Genomic DNA, 19305 nt, shown 5'->3' on the forward strand with positions numbered 1-19305 from the left:
CTGTTTGGCTTGAATTCCCTGCTACTTGAAAACAAATGTTGCTGTTGGATGTTGCTGTTGGCCAACAGTGTGACACGAGTTAAGCTTGTTTTAAGTTGGCAAAAGTTTGAACTAGCCAACTAGCTCCGCTGGTGGGAAAACGTATGGGACTCAGCACTGTCCTATTGCGTGCAGAGGGAATTTGAAAGACAACCGATTATCCTGCCCCTCGGACTGAGTACTGCGAACGGGTGAGTGCCCAGACCCTACATTTTAATGTGGGTCTGGCTCGTCAGGCTAATGATTCAGTGAATTCCTGATGGAGTTTTCTATTGGACAGTTGCACTGATGTGGACTATCAGCTGATTAGTAGTGACAGTACACGCTTCTTTTTTGTTATGTGCTTAAATGCCAGACAGCACTCTTGATGTGTTTTTTTCCAGGTGTAATTATGTGTTAAATAATGGCAGCATGGTGATGGTTGATATGTTGGCCATGTTGTTTGCATGACCAGTTTCCAAACAGACCGAGAGTAGCTTCAGAGACAATTCAGCTGACATTTGGGTCACAATAATAGACCCATAATCATTACAGACTCATTAGATAAGATTCTGCAACCACTTACAACTACACTCATATAAAATGTCATGTCAAAGAACGCAAAAATATCCATCACGGCATTAGGGCATCACATAGCGAACATAACACACTCAGCACCCCATATGAAAGTGTAAAATAAGGCACATTTCCTTGGATAATAACTTTGGAATTTTTTTTTTTAGTCCTGTTCAAAATCTTTCGTGATTCTCACACAAAATCACTCTGTCCTCTTTTTTAAGAAACACTGTACAGTCACTTTGGGGGTGGCAACCTAAGACATTTCTTAGACTTCAGTTTTATCATTTAGGCAAAAGTTTTGTGTAAATTTAAGACATATCCAACTTTGTTGTCCATAAATCAATACCTTGTAGAAAACAAGGGAAAAAACAAACAAACAAGAAATCACATTTGGAAAGGAAAAAATAAAATACATTCACCAACACAAAAATTACCACCTTAGTTATTCCTTCCTAGCACACAAACACATACACCCAACATCCATCGTGCTTCGCACAGGCACCTGAGAGAAGGGACTTGGGATTCTCAGAAGCCATTTCCATATTGCACTTTTCTCGATGCGTGGACACAACAAGGACAACTCCATGTAAGATTCTTGCCACGCTGTCTTTCTGCACTCAAAGGCAATGGCGTGGTGTTTTTGTGAGCCCTCTTGTTTTTTTTTTTTTCTATTTCAAATCTTTTGTCCCTTGTGGGCCTCCATAGCCCACAGGTCAGTCCTTCAACCATCCTCACACATGAGCTCAAGGGTCTCTAACCAAACGTCCGCAGGTCCTTGGGGCTTACAAGTGACTGACATGATCTGAGGGCTTTGACAGCTCTGGTTGGCTAGCAGCGAGATGTCAAGCCAGGGGGCCTGGGAGAAATTAGGGAATTGGCCGGTGGGGGGCAGCACAGAGGCTGGATCGGTCAGGCAGAGGAAAGAAGGGCTAAGGAGTAAAGGGGGTGACTGGTGGTCAGGGGAGGTCCAAGAGACTCAGCTGAGCTGTAGTCGGTGTGTGCTGATCTCCATGGGCTTGATTGTGATTTGGTGCAAGCTCTGGTCACTCTCGGGGCTGTGCAACAGGGACAGAGACGCCGGCGTCAGCCGCCGCACCGTCAGCTCACCAAACAGCTTGTCCACAGCGATCTGAAAAAAAAAAAAAACAAAAACATGTTAGGCTTTAGTGATCATACAATACACCATGCCTCATCATGACATGCCCTTCTGCCAGGGGCACTCTCCCTTTCTCACTCTTTCTTTATTAGTTACATTCTTTCCTGGTATTTTTTATCCTTCTATTTCTCTCTGTCAATATGTATGCGTCCATCCATCCATTTTCCATGCATGCAGACAAACATACTCACTCACACACACACACATGTGTATGTCTTTCTGACGGTTACTTCTTTGTTGTGATGGCTTTCCATATGTAATATTAGCACATATTAGCACACACACACACACACACACACACACACACACACACACACACACACACAACAACCTTGGTGTGTGTCTGTATGTGTGTGTGTGTGTGTGTGTGTGTGTGTGTCCCAATAGTACATCTGTGACTGTTTTTCGACCGCATGCCTCAGCTCTGAAAACACAATTATACACGCGCTGCATGTAATTGGCTGGTTAAGTCTGTTTTCCTCAAAGTACAAATGTATTTCACAACCCACAGGACATCTACAGCTATGCAGCTCATTCACCATTCATAGATTCATAGTGCTTTATGGAAATAGAGCCAGCATGGGGGAATAGCGATATGTGGTGCAAGGGGGTTCCCAGTGTCTCGGTGGTGGGAGGCCAGAGTGGAGGCGTTCAGTGGCGGGCGGCCTCTTCCCTGAAAAGGGCCCCCTCCCAGGGGCCCCAGCGTGTGTTTATTCTGGGCTCCGAGTCACGGCGGTCGGTGTCATCAAAACAGCCGAGGAGATGGGATATGAGGAGAGAGGCATCTTGGGAATTCTGTGTCTAACTCCCTTGACCCGCCCCTCCTCAAATATACACACACACACACACACACACACACACTTCACTCTCTCTCCCTTTCTGGTTTCTCTCTCTCTCCCTCACACACACAAGTCCTTGCCTTCCTTTCATGTGGTTGTGATGTTTTGGGGTAAAGTATACCTCTGAGAGAGCTGGGAATGAGGAGTGTGTGAGAGCACCATCTAACGCCTGCCTGCCTGCCTGGCTGCCCTGATCCCAGTGAGAGACTGAGGGTGTGTGTGTGTGTGTGTGTGTATAGGGGAGTGTGTGAGAGATGCCCTCACAGCCCCTCCACTCTACTCCCCCCTCTACTTCAGATGTAATTAGGGCGAAGGTGATGGAAATGGAAACACAATTACTTCCTTGAGTGAGTGTGTGTGTGTGTGTGTGTGTGTGTGTGTGTGTGTGTGTGTGTGTGTCTGTATTGGTCATTTGGTAAGGGTGCATGTGTATATGTGTGTGTGTGCGTGTATCTGTTCTTTGGTAAGTGTGTGTGTGTGTGTGTGTGTGTGTGTGTGTCTGTATGTGTGTGTGTGCGCGCGTTTGTCCTTTGGCAAGAGTGTGTGTCTTTTGCAGTCTTTTGCAGCCATGGGCAATGCTACAAACAGTGCAGTGTGCAAGACTATCATTATGTTTTACTCTTACTGTATGAGACAAGGGTACACTTTTGTGTAGTCTGATGTGAAATGGGTCAGTGTTCCTTTTTGGGGGCCACTGACTCTGCCATGACGCTCCTGTTCCTAGATACACTGAACTGATTAATTTAGTTCGGGAGAAAAAAGATAAAAGCCCACCTATACTGAAAATTGATTGGTTGATTTAGCAAAACAGGCCAGGATGCTCTCTGTCTTGGATGCTTCAGGCACACACGCACCACCCCTCTCTCTCTCCCTCTCCGTCGTGTGCGCGCTAAACTCAGATGCACACGCTATTTGAATTCCCGGTCTGGCTTGCACGCTCTTGTTCGTTCTAGATAACGGGAGATTTTATCTGATTTGCTGGCGTCAGGAAGCCGCTATCGGGAGACTCCCAGAACTTTGGGAGACTTGGGATGTCTAGCTAGACAGCACTTTGTCACCAGCACAGAGTGTACAACATACCTTAATGTTATCATGTTTAGCGGACACAAACTCAAAATAATGACTGTATAGCTAAAATGCACATCCTCCCTCTATTGTTGTTTATGTTTGTGTTGCTGCGTGGTATTACACGTGAGTCATCATGCTGAAAATGTGAGCGTTAATCCCCGAGACAAGAAAAAAGCAAAGAATATATCTTTTACTAAGGTAAATCACAAAAATAGTAGGCCTAACGAACAGTGACTTGGATAAGTAACTTTAATCTGATTGCTAGAAATAGTAGCGCAATAGCCTCGTTACCGAAAAAAGTGGTCAAAAATAGAGTAACGCGTTACTGGCATCACTGGATCTAGCCATGTCTCGTTGGAAGTAGGCCTACACTTTCCCATTTTCCATATGTAGCCGAACTTTAACAAATTCTGAGGAGACGCAGAGGTATTTTGCGGGCAGGTATTGCATTTATCACAGGATTTGAAGATTTATCACTGCGTAGGCTACGTACCAACACCAATATCCCCCAGAAAGAACTACAACACACTGAACCAAAGTTTTGAGAGCAGCATTCTGCTGGTTTTGTTACAATTGTAGCAAAGACTCTAGAGCTACGACTCAATACTTTTTGGTACTTTGTAATAACTTTCTGCGGCCAGCGTTTCTGGAAATTATGGTAAAATATTTTTTAGACTTGACTAAATTAATTTTAAGACCTCGGAATGAAAATAGCCGTTTTCAAGATGTTTTAAATTTTAAGTTCTGAATTTTAGGCTTTTTAAAGACTTTTTAAGACCCCGCGGGAACCCTGGTGTGTGTGTGTGTTGGTTTGGTGTGTGTGTTTGTGTGTTTTGGTTTGGTGTGTGTGTGTGTTCTCTAACCTTGCCACATGTGGTCGAACACAGAAGGCCAGTGTTTCTGCTGGAGAAGGAGCAGTCAAAGCCTTTTCTGTGCAGAATTAAAGCAGCCTCCTCGGATGGACCTCCACCCTCATCCTGCACACACATCACATGGAGAGCAAAGCAGAGAGAGAGAGAGAGAGAGAGAGAGGAGAGAGAGAGAGAGAGAGTTAGTGAGAGATGCTGAAAATGTGAAGCTTCCCCTCATATAAAACACCCCACTGTTCCCTCCCTGTCAGCCACAACACTGGGTCAATTATGGAGAGCCCCCCCCCTTGGGTGTCTCTCCTCAGCTGCTACTGAGTTCTCGTCTCCCTCTCTGCCGTGAGGTTACTTCAGGTCAGCCAGGATGTGGGATGCATGGCGGTGATGTTTCTATCCACCTACAGCAGATGCACACTAACAAGAAATCATCAAAGTAGCGGCAAACCGGAGATCTTGAATGGGCTGATGATGACCTATGCTGCTGAACCTTGACATGTTTACTCAGCAGTCGCTTGACCTTATTTTTCAATTTATTTCAGATGGTTTAGAGTCATTATAGATAGATGATACATTGAACAGGAACAGATATGTGGCTATCAAAAAAATCAGTAATAGAGAGTTAAACGCTACAGTAAGTGACTTCATAGATGGTATCATACTGAATGGAATATGTGGACATATGACTCAAAATTGCTTCTTGGGGGTTTACAATGCAGTTCCCAAGATAGAAGTTTCACAGGCTAAAGCTATTACATATAGCTCAACAGGAGGCAAAATTTCAGTGTGTGAGGTCCAAGTCTCGATGTTAAAGTCACTCCATCATCCCGTTAAAACTTATGGAAGTGTAGATTCCTCACTACACACACTCTGCATTTTTAGAAATTATTAAATTCTAATTATTAACTTAACCAATTATTAACTTAACTCTTCGTTGCTGCTCACCGGCTCCCAAACAAGTCTGCAAGTCAGGAATTTCACCTTGCTTTGTAACCAGGGAGAATAGAGTGCGCCCCTTTTTTTTAAAGTGTGTGTGTGTGAGTCTTTTTTAGCACGTCTCAGAGCTGCCAAGTGCCTTTGAAAAGACCTCGTTGGAAGAGATAAGAAGGAATCTTAAATGAGCTTGAAGCCATTGTTTTAAATGGCTTCATTTAGGGGTGTGTTGTGGTGTGTGTGTGTGTGTGAGCAAGAGAGTCTGTGTGTGTGTGTGTGTGTGTGTGTGTGAGCAAGAGAGTCTGTGTGTGTGTGTGTGTGTGTGTGTGTGTGTGTGTGTGTGTGTGTGTGTGTGTGTGTGTGTGTGTCTGTGTGTGTGTGTGTGTGTGTGTGTGTAGGGGTTCTCTGAGTGAATTTGCCTGCTCCTTTTTCCTCCTGCAGTCAGTCTGGATGTCCTGCCGGATCGTTTTAATTAATAATTGAACAAATTGGTTTACAGATCCACCCCAACCCCTCCCCACCCCCCCTTGGAGCAATTAGAAAGCCATCGCTGGCACACAGAAATGGCCCATCAATCAACAGCTAAGACGCATGGCCCCAACTAAACTGAACTGAATGGTGGGAGGGTGGGGGGTGACGTCAGTGGCTGGCATCACTTTGTGAAACTCGTGAACTTTTCTTTGCCCTGAGAGAATTGAAATGGCGAAGATGAAACTGGATCTGGAGAGTTGTCGTCCCCCCCCCCCCCCGTACGACAAAGAGGAAACCTCACGGCCCCGTTGGACGGGAGAGCTATCGAGGGCTTGGGTCGCTTACGCAATGCTTCAGTACAGCCTGGAGCAGCGGAGTGGGAGGACGGAGACGGACAGCGATCCGCTCGGCTCAATCAACACCTCCGCTGCCCTGCGGCCAGGTGGGGCTGACAGTTACCACGGCAACCAAGGATGCCATTCAGACACAAGCCACTGATTGAAAACAGGTCCCAGACAGGGTTAGCCGCCTTCAACTCTGCATCTACAAATCTCTCTAAAAATATGTTCAGATTTCACATTACACATTTACACATTACTTCAGATTTAGATTAAGAGGGGATTTTAAGTTTAAGTGCCATGCCATAAAAAGGACTGAACACCTTAAATGTATATTACTGAACAAGATTAACATTTATTATATCATTTTATATTTCATTTCAATAATTTCAGTGCATTAATGGTTCATCTGAGTCTGATTGCAAGATGATGTTTGTTAAATGTAGCATGATGAAGACTGGCACTCTACCTTGGACTGGATGGTGCGAAGGTTGACCAGGTGGACGTCGCAGGGCAGCGAGGACTCCAGAGGTGCGTAGGGGGTCAGGGGGACCTCAGCCGTGTCCAGGCCCGTGGCCATTGGGATGAGCGGGTGGTTGAGGTGCATGTACGACATGTGCCCCACCAGAGAAGGGAAGCTATTGGGAGTGTTGCCCTCTCCCTGTGGCTATTAAACACACACAGAGTCAGAGATGTACACACACAGACAAACACACACACACAGAGTCAGAGATGTACACACACAGACAAACACACACACACACAGAGTCAGAGATGTACACACACAGACAAAGACACAACACACACACACACACACACACACACACACACACTAGGAGCATATACATCGGTTTGAAAAGAACAAGCCATTAAGGAGACCGGCTTGATGTCTGTTCTTTCCACCTACAACCCCCCACGCAGACAGACAGATGCTCTCCCAGATTGCTTACTCTTTCAGAGCCTTTGAGTGCTTTTTTGAGAAAGAACAAAACAAGAACACAGAACAGCAGAATCCTACCTCTTCGGCGAAGCTCCTCTTTTCCAGCAGCAGGCGGAAGGCGTTGGCGGTGACCTTGTTGTCCAGGACACCCTGACCAAGGCCTCGGTTGTCGTCCTGGTTGAGCCGCCGGTCCAGAATCACCTCCAGATGGCCTGAACGGAGGAAAGTGGAGGCACACGGAAGCAGACGCAATAAAGCCATTTTCTGCTGACCTAGTAATCTGACCATCAGTATGGTACAGAGAGCATTATGGAAGCTATTTCCATTACAACATTACAAAGGGCACACAAATTGAGTGGTGGTTTTCGTCCCATCTGTTTCACCTCTCACAGTTGCTTTAGCAGCTGTACATGCAAATCAACGGCATACCCCCGTAGTCCCCTCTGCGTAGCCGCATACCCCCCTCCAAGACCTCCGCTGTTGCTCAACCCGCATCTCCAAAAAATTCTAACCTCGCGTTGAGGCGACGCAGACTGTGATTGGTCAACTCGCCCTGTGTGTTAATAGCCGACTGGTTCAAGCAGCCTACTGTGGGGAGTGCCAGTTCACTGACATAACCTTTGCAAATTAACTTGACATACTTTGGTTACTATGACAGGGTTATCGGTTTGTAAAGTCTCTATTTGTATTTGTAACATTTTGAAATCTTTGCCAGCAGGCAGTACTTTGTGGGCATTTGTGGGAAAGTTTGCTTGCTAACATAAAATAACTGTCTGGTAGACACCTCTATTTTCTGGTTACAATAACTAGATCATTGAAATGCACTGTGTCTATTTCTCAATAACTTTCACAAAATCTAAGCAAGAAAAGGCCAAACAAATAAGATTAATATTTCAGCACGGCAGCTAATGGAGTTCACCATTCTTACTACCATTCTGGTGGTGAGCGATGCAGACACAGGAGACGCAGAACTTCGAAAGGGTCACGCTGGCGTCGAGGCAAAGGGGTAGTCAATGCGTGGAATCGGCGCAGAAGCATAAATAAGGCTGCAGTTGCATAGTGTTAGCAAATCTCCTGGAGTAGGTCACAGGATCGCTCAGTGATGTGCTGCTGCCCACATTTGTGAAATACAGTATGTATTGATTGTGTGTGTGTGTGTGTGTGTGTGTGTGTGTGTGTGTGTGTGTGTGTGTGTATGAAGCGAAGTGAGTGAATGTGTGAGTGAGTGAGTGAGTGAGTGAGTGAGTGAGTGAGTGAATGTGTGTGTGTGTGCGTGCGTGCGCGTGTGCATATGTATGCGAGGGAGTGAGTGAGTACGTGAATGTGTGTTTGTATGCGTGTACATGTGTGAATGTGAGGAACAGGGTGCTATAGGGGAGGGGAGGAATGATGGGATGTGTTTAGTGGGGGGCCACTCACCGCTATGCAGGCTGCTGACCCCCAGGGACTGGGCGGTGAGCAGGCTGAGCCGGAGGCTGGGGTCCTGCAGGTAGGCCATGCTGGTCATGGGGTAGAAGTTTGCCTGCAGAGGCAGCTTGGACATCGTCCGCCTGGGCTGGATCTGTCAACACACGGTCACAAACACACATTTCATAGGTACATATGTAAGTGCAAACACACATGCAAACACAAACACACACCCACACATACCCACACCTACACACACACACCCACAAACTGAAACAGGAGCACTGAAATTGATATTTAAATATGAAATTTAATTTTGATACCACAGATGAATGAAGACCCAGTCAGACCAATGGTAGGAAAAAAATCAGGAACACCAGCTGCTCTAACTAGACAAGGAAATAGTTAGGGTTCCTATCCTTCCAGGCTGACGGGAGATGGCGTTGGTCATCCCATCTTATGTGGACTACACTGAATCAGACTCTGATTAGTGGCAACCTGGAAATCCGGAGCAGATAGCTACTGACCCAGCCATGCAGAACAGTGAAACACTGCAAAGTCATAATATTCCCTCTTATCTCTAAACACAGCCACACACAGATATACACAGGGACAGTACAGGAACAGAATGAAATAAGAACATCTCATCATCTCAATATGTGGAAGAACACATAACGGAAACATCAGGACATAAACCACTCATGAATATAAAAATCATATGTTCTGAGTCCAATACTCTCAAAACACATATGCAAACACACACACACACACACACACTCACACAGGGGGTATCAAACAATACAAATTGAAAGAAGAAAACTAAGAAGTAAGAGTGAGAGAGAGCCACAGATAAATACACACACATGCGCGCGCACACGCACACAAACAACACACACACACGCACGCACGCACGCACGCACGAACACACAACACACACACACACACACACACACACACACACACGCGCAACACACACACACGCGCAACACACACACACGCGCAACACACACACTTGCAACACAACCACACAATTTAATGAGAAGCAGACATTATAGGTGTGGAGACAGATAAGAGAGCATAAGAGAGAGAGAGAGAGAGAGAAAGAGAGAGAGAGAGAAAGAAAGAGAGGGAGAGCCCAGAAAAGTGTATGTGTAAGCACTGATTTATGAGGGAGGAGGAGGGAAATACAAAGAGGAATCCCAAGAGGGATTTCAAAATACGTGTTGGCAAACAGATAGAGAGAAAATAGAAGGAAATAGATAAGAAGAAAATTCTCAAAGGAGAGGAAAAAAAACTACAAGTTGAGCAGAGAGGGAGAAAATGGAAGCACTTTAGAGATATTATGTTCTACTGCATGTTTGTACGAGGTGGCACAGAAGCTTCCAGAGATCAAAAGAAAGATCCTTGCAATCTTGGAGCTCCAGCACGATCAGCCACCCAGGAAGAGGAAGAGTGGGCGTCTCCAAATCTTTACTTGAACATAAGGGTTCGGGAGACAACGTAATTAAATGTTGATTGTTGCAAATCACCCCGTAATTCTCCACTGACAAGGCTGTGAGTCACAGCCGAAATTAAGGATTTGATGAAGTGAGGGTTTTCTCCCCCCTGAAATGGGATAATTTATGCCTGGCCACATTCAGAGTGGAATTTGGAAAAGGTACGATTTTGTCTGAAGTAGTGGGTTTTTGAGCATTGTGGGATTAATCCTGGGTTCACACTTACAAGCCTACCAACACTTTCACATGCAAGTTAATTAGAGCTACTACATCATTGTGTGTATGCACACGTCTGAGATGTCATGCAAGTAATAACGCTCCTCTGATGTATTGAACAAGTTCAATACACTTTACTTTTTTCCAAGCTTTTCATGAACCAAACCTGGTTGTTTGATACGTTCGTGGCTTCAGTGTTTAATCTTATTTGTGGATTTGTGCTCACTTCCAGCTCAATCAAATTTTAGAATGTGAGGCTTTGAGAAATACTTCACTTCCTCAGCGATCGCCCTCACTGTCTGGTAGGAACACTCAATCCCCTTGTCAGCGCTACTTTAGCATTGTTGTCATTGTAATGTATGCATGCTCACGGGTCAATTGACTTGTGAGGGTAATCTTCAATGCTACCTGACTCGCGAAACCCAGGGGGAAACCAGGGGGAGTCTTAAGTGAAGAGGTGTTGTTGGTTGTATCATACAGTACCATCTCTAAAATCACAGAGTAGAGAGAGAGAGAGAGAGAGAGAGAAAGAGAAAGAGAGAGAGTGAAAGACAAGAGAGAGAGAAGCCGCAAGTGATGCCAGCTTTTGATCCTTGTTTATCTGTTGAGAAAATTAATTCACTCCTGTATCAAATCAGAGAGTGGGGGAATTAAAATATAACACGGACAAAATAATGTGTGTGTGTGTGTGTGTGTGTGTGTGTGTGTGTGTGTGTGTGTGTGTGTGTGTGTGTGTGTGTGAGTGAGAGAGAGATTGATACATTGAGTACAACAGTTAGAGAGATAGCGATGTGCATAGGCACATATTAATAGCTACCTGGAACCCATTGAGATCTGTAAAGAATCGATCCTTGCTGTTCAGGTCTGATTTTATCCTCATTGCAATTTCACGGTTGAACTCCCCCCTTATATCCACCGAGTTACAGATCTCTGCCGACTGGCCCTCCAAACCTGAGAGGGGGATGAAAAAAAGAGAGAGAGAGAGAGAGAGCGAGCAAAAGAGAAAAGAGATTAAAAAGTTGGCACAAGCCACAGCACCAGTTTTATCCTCCACGTTGGCCACCACCGGCAGAGCAACAATGTGTCTGACTCCACGATCAGGGTCAGCCACAATCAAATCTACCCTGGGAACACAGGAGCAGTTTACAGGTCAACACTTTGGGTAAATGGATACCAGGTAAATTGGAGCGCATTCAGGCTTTTAATATAAGGAAATACGTTCAAGCACTAGACGGAGATATACTGAGACAGTTCAAGAGTGGTGTGGCACAATCAGCAGAATTTGGGGCTATTTAGAAAATAGATCTTCAGAAGTATCCAGGACACCACATACTCTTTTCATGTGGAAACAAAACAAAACGTATTCATTTAAATATGCTTTCATTTGCATTCTTTCATGTAATGTACTGAAAATACTAATAGCCTTGATGTATCCCAATCCTTATGTCCAGTGATCAACTGCCTGACAGTGATGTGTGTGTGTGTCTGTGTGTATGCAGGGGAAAAACACACTGTCGGCACCAGCAATGGTAACCCACAGTCAATTCATTCTCCTAAAGTGAATTTAAAAAAGAAGACCCTTTTTATGGAAGAAACCTCTCTAATTTGTTTGGCAACCACATACCTAGTTTAATTAGTCTTGAGGGAGCAAGTCAAATTTGGCCTACTTCAATTTTTTTACACAACAACTCTTCAAAAAAAGAAAAAAAAAAAAGAATATAGAGAATGGCTTGAATGTACAAGCCCGCCGTATTTCAAAGCCCCAGCGCCTTTCAAGCGGAAAATGAAAACAAATCCAAGGTTAGACGTTTGCGCTTGTTAGAGGAAAAGAGGCTGAGGAGTTCAAGGGGAGAGCTAAATTAAGGCTCCCTCCGTACGCTCGTTCTCACCGGCATCGGTGCGGCAGGGGAGTGGACCGACCGGAGAACCAGCCAAGGAAACAAAGACCAAATCACTCTCCGCTTCCCATCCCTCGTTACAGCGGAGGGGAGGGGGAAAAAGAGAGGAAGAAACTAACGAAACAAAGTGTTGTGTTGGAGAGGAAGGGGCCAGGTGGATGTAAGGTGGACAATGGCTCCTAAAATGGCCTGGCTCACTGCTGTTTTCGCCTCTATTGCTTTCTGTCGGCTTCCACCGCATCTTAATCTTTTCCCTTCCTATTCCCCTTCTCTAGGACTCTCTAGGTTTTCTGAACTACAGTACCTGTCTGTCTATCTGTCTTTAATTCTCTGTCTATTTGTCCATCTGTCTGTCTGTCTCTAACTTGCTATCCATTTGTCCGTCTGCCTCTCTATCTCTAATTATCTGTCTGTCTGTCTGTCTCTAACTCTCCATCAGTCTGTCTTTGTCATGTCATACACCTCTGTCTATCTGTGTGTCAGTGTATCCACGAAGGTCTCCCTCTCTTTTTCTCTCCCTCCATCTTTCTTTCCACCTCTGTCCCTTTGTCTGTCTGTCTGTCTCGCTCCCCAACCCAACTGCAGTGATGCTCTTAAATGGCATCTCTCTCTCTCTCTCTCTCTCTCTCTCCCTCTCAGTAAACATGGCCAGGGCATGGGTCCCAGAGGGTGCTGGAGCAGTCTGCTGTTTGGGATGACTGCTTTGGACGGCTGCTACTGCTTGGATGGATGTGTGTGCGGGCGTGTGTGTATTTGGATCAATATGTGGTTTTCCAGTTTTGTGTGTGTTCATGTATCCACACGTCTGTTTTCAGTCATTTGTGTGTGTGTGTGTGTGTGTGTGTATGCGTGTCCATTTGTGTGTTTTCAATTTGAACATGAATGTCTGTCCATGTTTTTCATGTATACATACAGTAGGTGTATGTGTCCCTTGTATGTGTACGCTTATATGTGTGTGTGTGTGTGTGTGTGTGTGTGTGTGTGTGTGTGTGTTGGTCTGAGTGCACTACACTACTGTGGCTGCTGCTGGAACAAACATGGTTCCATCCCTCCCGGGGGGTTGTTAAGAAAGCAAAGGAAGTAAAGTGGCAGCCCCTCACCCCTTTGCCCCCCCGTCCCCAGTCTCCCATCCTGCCCTGCTTTAGCTGGAGCCAGTTTCCTGACTGTCTACTCAACCATCAGGCACACTAAAGCCACTGAGTCCACACTGATAAACAGAGCCAGCATGGCTGATCGTGATTAGGTTTAACATATTAAAATATGAGCATGGTAAAACCAATTTCTGTAAAGGCAAGTTAAAAAAAGTACTTTTTGTTAATTTTCTACTTAAAATATTTTTGTTTTACTAAAACACCAGAGTATATTTTCAGAGTATATTTCTTCACGAGAGACTTTCATGCGTTTCTATATAGCCCCGGAGAAGCTCATTTCAAGGTTAAGCTTATGGAGTTCTTATTCATTGGCTATAGGGCTTAGAGAGGGTCTATACAGTACAGCTGCAAAGCCGGTCGAGCAGAACAGCTGAGCCTGAGGATGAATAGGCTGATTAAATACAAATAAATGTTCCCTAACTCACACACACACACACATAAATATACACATGCACACCGCACACACACACACACACACACAAATATACACATGCACACTGCACGCGTGCACACACACAGACGCGCACACGCACACGCACACTTGTACACACATATGCACAGACACATAAATATACACACACACACACACACACACACACACACACACACACACACACACACACACACAAAATCTCGCTCCTTACCGTTGATGTGGTAGAGGCGCACCGTGTGTGTGATGTGAGTTAGGGAAGTGGTGACTTCGGAGAACACGGAGCCCCTGTTGACTCTGATCACTGGCGGCTTGGATGAAGTGTAGGGCTGTGGGGAGGGGATGGGAATCAAATCAGCCTCATAAAATTCATGCTCACAGAGACTTCACAGACAACCTGGGAGAATTACACAAGCCGCCTAGACCTATTCACTGCATTCCCTTTTGTGCATCGCAAGGGTATGTATGTGTGTATACTGTCTATACAACTCTGTGTGTTTGAGTGTGTGAGTAAAAGACAGAGAGAGTGTGTGTGTTTGAGTAAGGAGGTCGTGTGTCTGAACAACAACTCTTCAACAACCTTCACAAACTAAAAGACAGACTAGAGTGGAAGACACAGTCTAGACGATGGAAACAATACTCCTGCCCTTTCAGGGCACTGATCTACATAAAAAACACCCGGTTGGTCAGGAGCACCTGCTTTAACCTATCCAGCTCTTCCACACTACAGTCATCAGTCACAACCCATTATCAAGAAACACATGGGGACACACCGATGATGACATTTAACATTGACTGGGGCACCTGCACCGTACGCCGGCGACCCGGGTTCGATTCCCGCCCTGTGGTCCTTTCCGGATCCCACCCCTGCTCTCTCTCCCATTCACTTCCTTTCACTCTCCACTGTCCTATCATTAAAGACATAAAAAGCCCCAAAAAATATACTTTCAAAAAAAAAAAACAGAATAATATTTAACCTTTAAACTAAAAATGTTAAAAATTATATGAGATTAAAAGTAATTTAAAAAAAGATGATAACATCAAACTGTACATGAAAGATGATATGAGATGACCTGTAGTTGAAGAAGATGATATTTGACATTAAACTGAACATTAAAGAGGATTTGTGATGAACTGTACATCAAGATGATTATTAAACTGAGCGTTCAAAAGATGATATAAAAATGAACGGTAAGTTAAGATAATACTACATTAAACTGAAGCTGTTAATTCTAATGTACAAGATATGGACCCTTTCAAGAGAGTTCCATTATCAGCATCATAGTTGGCCCCACAAGACTTCCTTTTTAACATTCCATATGTTATCTTAATGCAGAGGAAGTAGATTGGGGCCCAAATAGAACGTTCAAGCATTGTTTTTGTTTTTATTGTTGAAAGGGTCTATAGGAAAAAGTGTGATGCTCTACTGCCAGTTTCTCCAGCCTTCCCAGTAAACACACTGGCTGCAGTAACAATACATGACTGAATGTGTGGAGAAGAATGTGTGGAAAATTGTTCTAGAAGTAAAAATAGCATCCATTTAATCTCCCCCTCGCATATGTGAGACTGCACTACAAACAGCACTTTCAGGTGTGTGTGTGTGTGTGTGGGGGGCTAAGATGACTGCACCACTGCACACGGCAGATTGAGTTACAGGATGCTGTTCATCCATGACCAAACAACTGTGCACCAGACTGACTGAAACATCAACAATCAGAGAGGATCAGGTCATAATATGAGACTACAACAGCAATGAGGCGACGTTTGCACTGTACACTAACTCATTGCATTACAGACAGATATATTCTAGCCCTTTGATTCTCAGATATATTCTAGCTGTTTGATCTCATTGTGTGGGGTGCACCCTCTTTATTTTGACTGATAAGCTTGACCTAATATCTACATCACATTAGTATTTCTAAATACTTAAAATAATGAATCATTGAAGGTTTGACAGGCAGCATACATTAATAGCATACATGTAGGCTGGGCTCTCACACATTAAGACTTAGATTAAGACCTAGTCCAAGACTAAAAGTTTCTAAATGGAAATCTCTGATGATGTTCTTTTTTAGTCCTGGACAAGGCTTAATCCATGTATGAGAAACTGGCCCACAATGATATAATAATGAGCATATGATCAGCAAAATGAACATATGATGATAAAACTGATAAACTGATGTCCAGTCATGGTCCACTGCTGGTGGGTGAGTGCTGGTATCTACCTTGGCGTCCCCGTCGGGCAGGAAGAGGTAGGCGCCACTCTTATCTTTCCTGCTGGTGGTGCCATACCAGACAAACTCCACTTTCATCTGTCGCTCCACGCCGTCCTCCTTCAGCTTCAGTTTCTGTTGGGGGAGGAGGGTGGAGGGTAGGAGGAGGTGGTGTTTTATTATTGAGGGTGGTGGAGGTGGTTGGTGGTGGTGGTGGTTGTGGGGTGAGAAAACAACACCACAGACTTTAGCTGATGAGGCGACATGAAAGCGAGTGTTGCTCTGCGGAGCGGCGGTGCTTAGAAAGCCCTCAGGCATACGCTCTCGCTTTCTCTCGCTCTCTTTCTCTCACTACATTTCTCCTTGCTCATGCTCCCTCTCCCTTTCTGGTTTGAGGACCATGCACTCTCTCTCACTATGTTGTTGTGTGTATGTGCATTGGGGAATGAGAGGGAGAGAGGGAGTCAACTAGAGAGGCAGACTTAATTAATCCTGATTAATCGCAATGAGAGATTAGGGGAGAGTCTGTCTGTGTGTCTGTCTGTCTATGTGTCTGTCTGTCTGTCTGTCTATCTGTCTATCTGTGTGTCTATGTGTCAAAGAGTCCATCAACAAGAATACATTAAGTTGATTATGATGTGCATTTGACAACTGGGTTATTTGTGTGAAGGAGAGTGAGAAAGTGAACCAGTGCGAGTGTTTTAGTGTGGGTGTATGCCTGCATGCATGCGAAGCGCGAGACAGTTCTCTAACTGAAGGAAAACACTCCATGTGTGACAGGAGGCAATGAGAGATGGAGTGTGTGGAACGTGTGGAGGGCTGAGTGTGTACGTGAAGTGACAGAAGTCAGAAGTGTTTTGGAGGTATATGAAGATTGTCGTTGTGGTCAGGTTATGTCACCTCAAGCAGGCCGGTGATGGGGGAGATGGTCAGCTGCAGGTGGTTGTTCTCCAGGATGATGGGCTCCGTCTGGCCCTGGGACGTGGCCACTTGGAAGGACTCGCCGCCCTTGATTGATAGGTCGTTGCCTTGCTGCAGGACGAGGTACCGGGCGGGTTCAGTCTGTACCTCCGCCCTTTCACAGAGCTGGTAGACGCCCAGACCCAGAGTGGGAACTTGAGCTACAAAAGACAACTGCACACACACGCAGACAGACAGACAGACAGACAGACAGACAGCCGCACACACACACACAGACACACAATCATTCATTGCATGACCAGATGTGACGGTTTGATCAAAAACAAACCAAGAAAATTTTGATTCAGGTTCATCTACAAGTCTGTGTATGTGTGAGCAATAGAGAAAGAGGGAGAGAGGGTGTGTGTGTGTGTGAGAGAGAGTTCCTACCTGGTAGGCATCTTTGGACACTCTGGTGGTGTCCTCCCACACGGCGCTGACCTGTGTCCTAACCACCTGACCGTAAGCATTGAGAACTCGCACGTGGGGGGTATTCGTGTAAACGGTCACCATGGACGACCGCGCCTGGTCCCCTGAATTGTAGATGACCAGGGACCTGGTGGAGACAGCACAAACACACCTTAAGACCTCTGCACATAGGCGCCAACACGTGTGAGGCACATTACGCTTTCGATGTTCAATTACATTCGATTCCATTGTGTTAAATACAACCCCCACACACCAGTGTCAAATTTTGATTGCCGCAGTGTTGATTACAATTCGGTTCTCTATTTGTCTCGGTTCTCTACTCAATAACATCCATTGTTTATCAAATGTGCATGGCAGCTGACAGTGCACATGTCCACTTGGCATCTTCATGCAAAGTACACAACCAGGATCTGACTCAAAACACAAAAGCAGGAAACATGCTGGATAAAGAGCCCTAATTTGACTGTGGAAATGTAATCGGGATATCAACTGAACTGCATTTGTGTTGATGTAAGTAAAAACCATGACCACACAGCCTGCCACTGTTTGATATGAAAAGGCAGAGAAACAGACAAACAAATAAATGATCGTGCTGGGCTGAGCCAGAACCAAGTGCATCTCAGCTCCTCTGCCATGGAGCTGTGACTAAAGCAGTACTAAAGTGCACCATACGTTTGAAGCACTCATGCATGGGCGAGCACGCGAACACACACACACACACACTATCACCTCTCCACTAACACACACCCACATTCAACACACTCCCTCCCACAGCACATGCCACTGTGACAGAGACAGATGGATTGTGGGATGGATGGCGTGCCTAACAGCAATGACAGTCGCTGGTGCGTAAAGTCAGTGGAAACATGATCATCTTGGTTACCGTGTTGTGACAGCCACTGGCTCACAACGTCACAACATTTTCAAATACCCCTCAAATTCAAGTGGACCGCAAAGGCTACATCCCATCATCTTAATCCTACATTTAGCAATCGAAGCACGACAGCCCCTCTGCGTAATCACTTCCTGTAACAGAAGTGATTTTGGAGAGAACATGGCACGCATTATGTTGGGGTGAGAAGTTGACAGCACTTCATGGCACAAGCTGAAGAGTACTTCATATTGTGCTCAAGGGCTGTGAAACCTAAATAATAATATACGACACCAATCATGCTATACAACAAGGAACATTCTAGATTCAGGAGACTGGAGCTCACCTCAAAAGTAAGAACCAACTAATTTTTAAAGAGAAACCTGACAAGAATTGAGAAAACAAACCTGAACCGAAAGGGAAGGTAGATTGGATGAATGAGGGCACCTACCGTGGGTTTGGGCCTATTTTTAAAACCGTCTTGCGGGGCAGAGCATCTTGAGCTGGCTGGACGTCATCCTGGTGAAAAGGGACATCAAACATTTAGGAGAAAAACCTACGAGTCTCCGTACAAAAAACGCACCCTCCCAAATGAACACCTTCTTAATGAGACTCCATGAAAGTGTTTTCAAAGCTCTTTTAACTAATAAATAAGCAATGAGACGAACCCACAGACCACAAATATGAATGCTTATTAGCGCAAGATTGTGCACTGTAATGTTATTGTGCAACATTCAGAGGTTTGGGAATACATTGAGAATACATTATATGATACATTATAATTACTGGCAGATGGATTATGGAGATGGCGTTAACATGCCTGTGATACGCTGCAACCGAAATAGCAATCAGGATTCATAACAAGCCCAATGAAACTGAATAAACAGGCACAATCCCTACAGAGAGCTGGGTATCAAACAGTGATCACTGTCTCTCCTAGTGCAGATAATCACACTCAGCATTTCCAAAACTCCTATCAACCAGGCCCAGCTGAACTTGTATATCTCTCGGTTGAAAAAAATAAATAAA

At 45.0% G+C, this 19305-nt stretch overlaps 1 protein-coding gene across 1 annotated transcript in view; it reads right to left on the bottom strand.

Moving 5' to 3' along the window:
- Positions 1-1544: 1544 nt before the first annotated feature.
- man2a1 (mannosidase, alpha, class 2A, member 1) overlaps positions 1545-19305 on the bottom strand; it is a 50473-nt gene continuing 32712 nt past the window's right edge. Inside the window, exons 12-22 of the mRNA XM_048258885.1 lie at positions 18728-18795; positions 17367-17532; positions 16917-17150; positions 16029-16151; positions 14018-14132; positions 11142-11275; positions 8625-8766; positions 7284-7417; positions 6735-6932; positions 4524-4637; positions 1545-1726 (exon numbers count right to left, since the gene is read on the bottom strand). Coding sequence (XP_048114842.1) covers positions 1574-1726; positions 4524-4637; positions 6735-6932; positions 7284-7417; positions 8625-8766; positions 11142-11275; positions 14018-14132; positions 16029-16151; positions 16917-17150; positions 17367-17532; positions 18728-18795 — 1581 coding nt within the window. The 3' untranslated portion in view covers positions 1545-1573. The remainder of the gene's footprint in view (positions 1727-4523; positions 4638-6734; positions 6933-7283; positions 7418-8624; positions 8767-11141; positions 11276-14017; positions 14133-16028; positions 16152-16916; positions 17151-17366; positions 17533-18727; positions 18796-19305) is intronic.

The sequence above is a fragment of the Alosa alosa genome, chromosome 12, assembly GCF_017589495.1.
Source record: "Alosa alosa isolate M-15738 ecotype Scorff River chromosome 12, AALO_Geno_1.1, whole genome shotgun sequence".
In the NCBI taxonomy this organism is placed as follows: Eukaryota; Metazoa; Chordata; class Actinopteri; order Clupeiformes; family Clupeidae; genus Alosa; species Alosa alosa.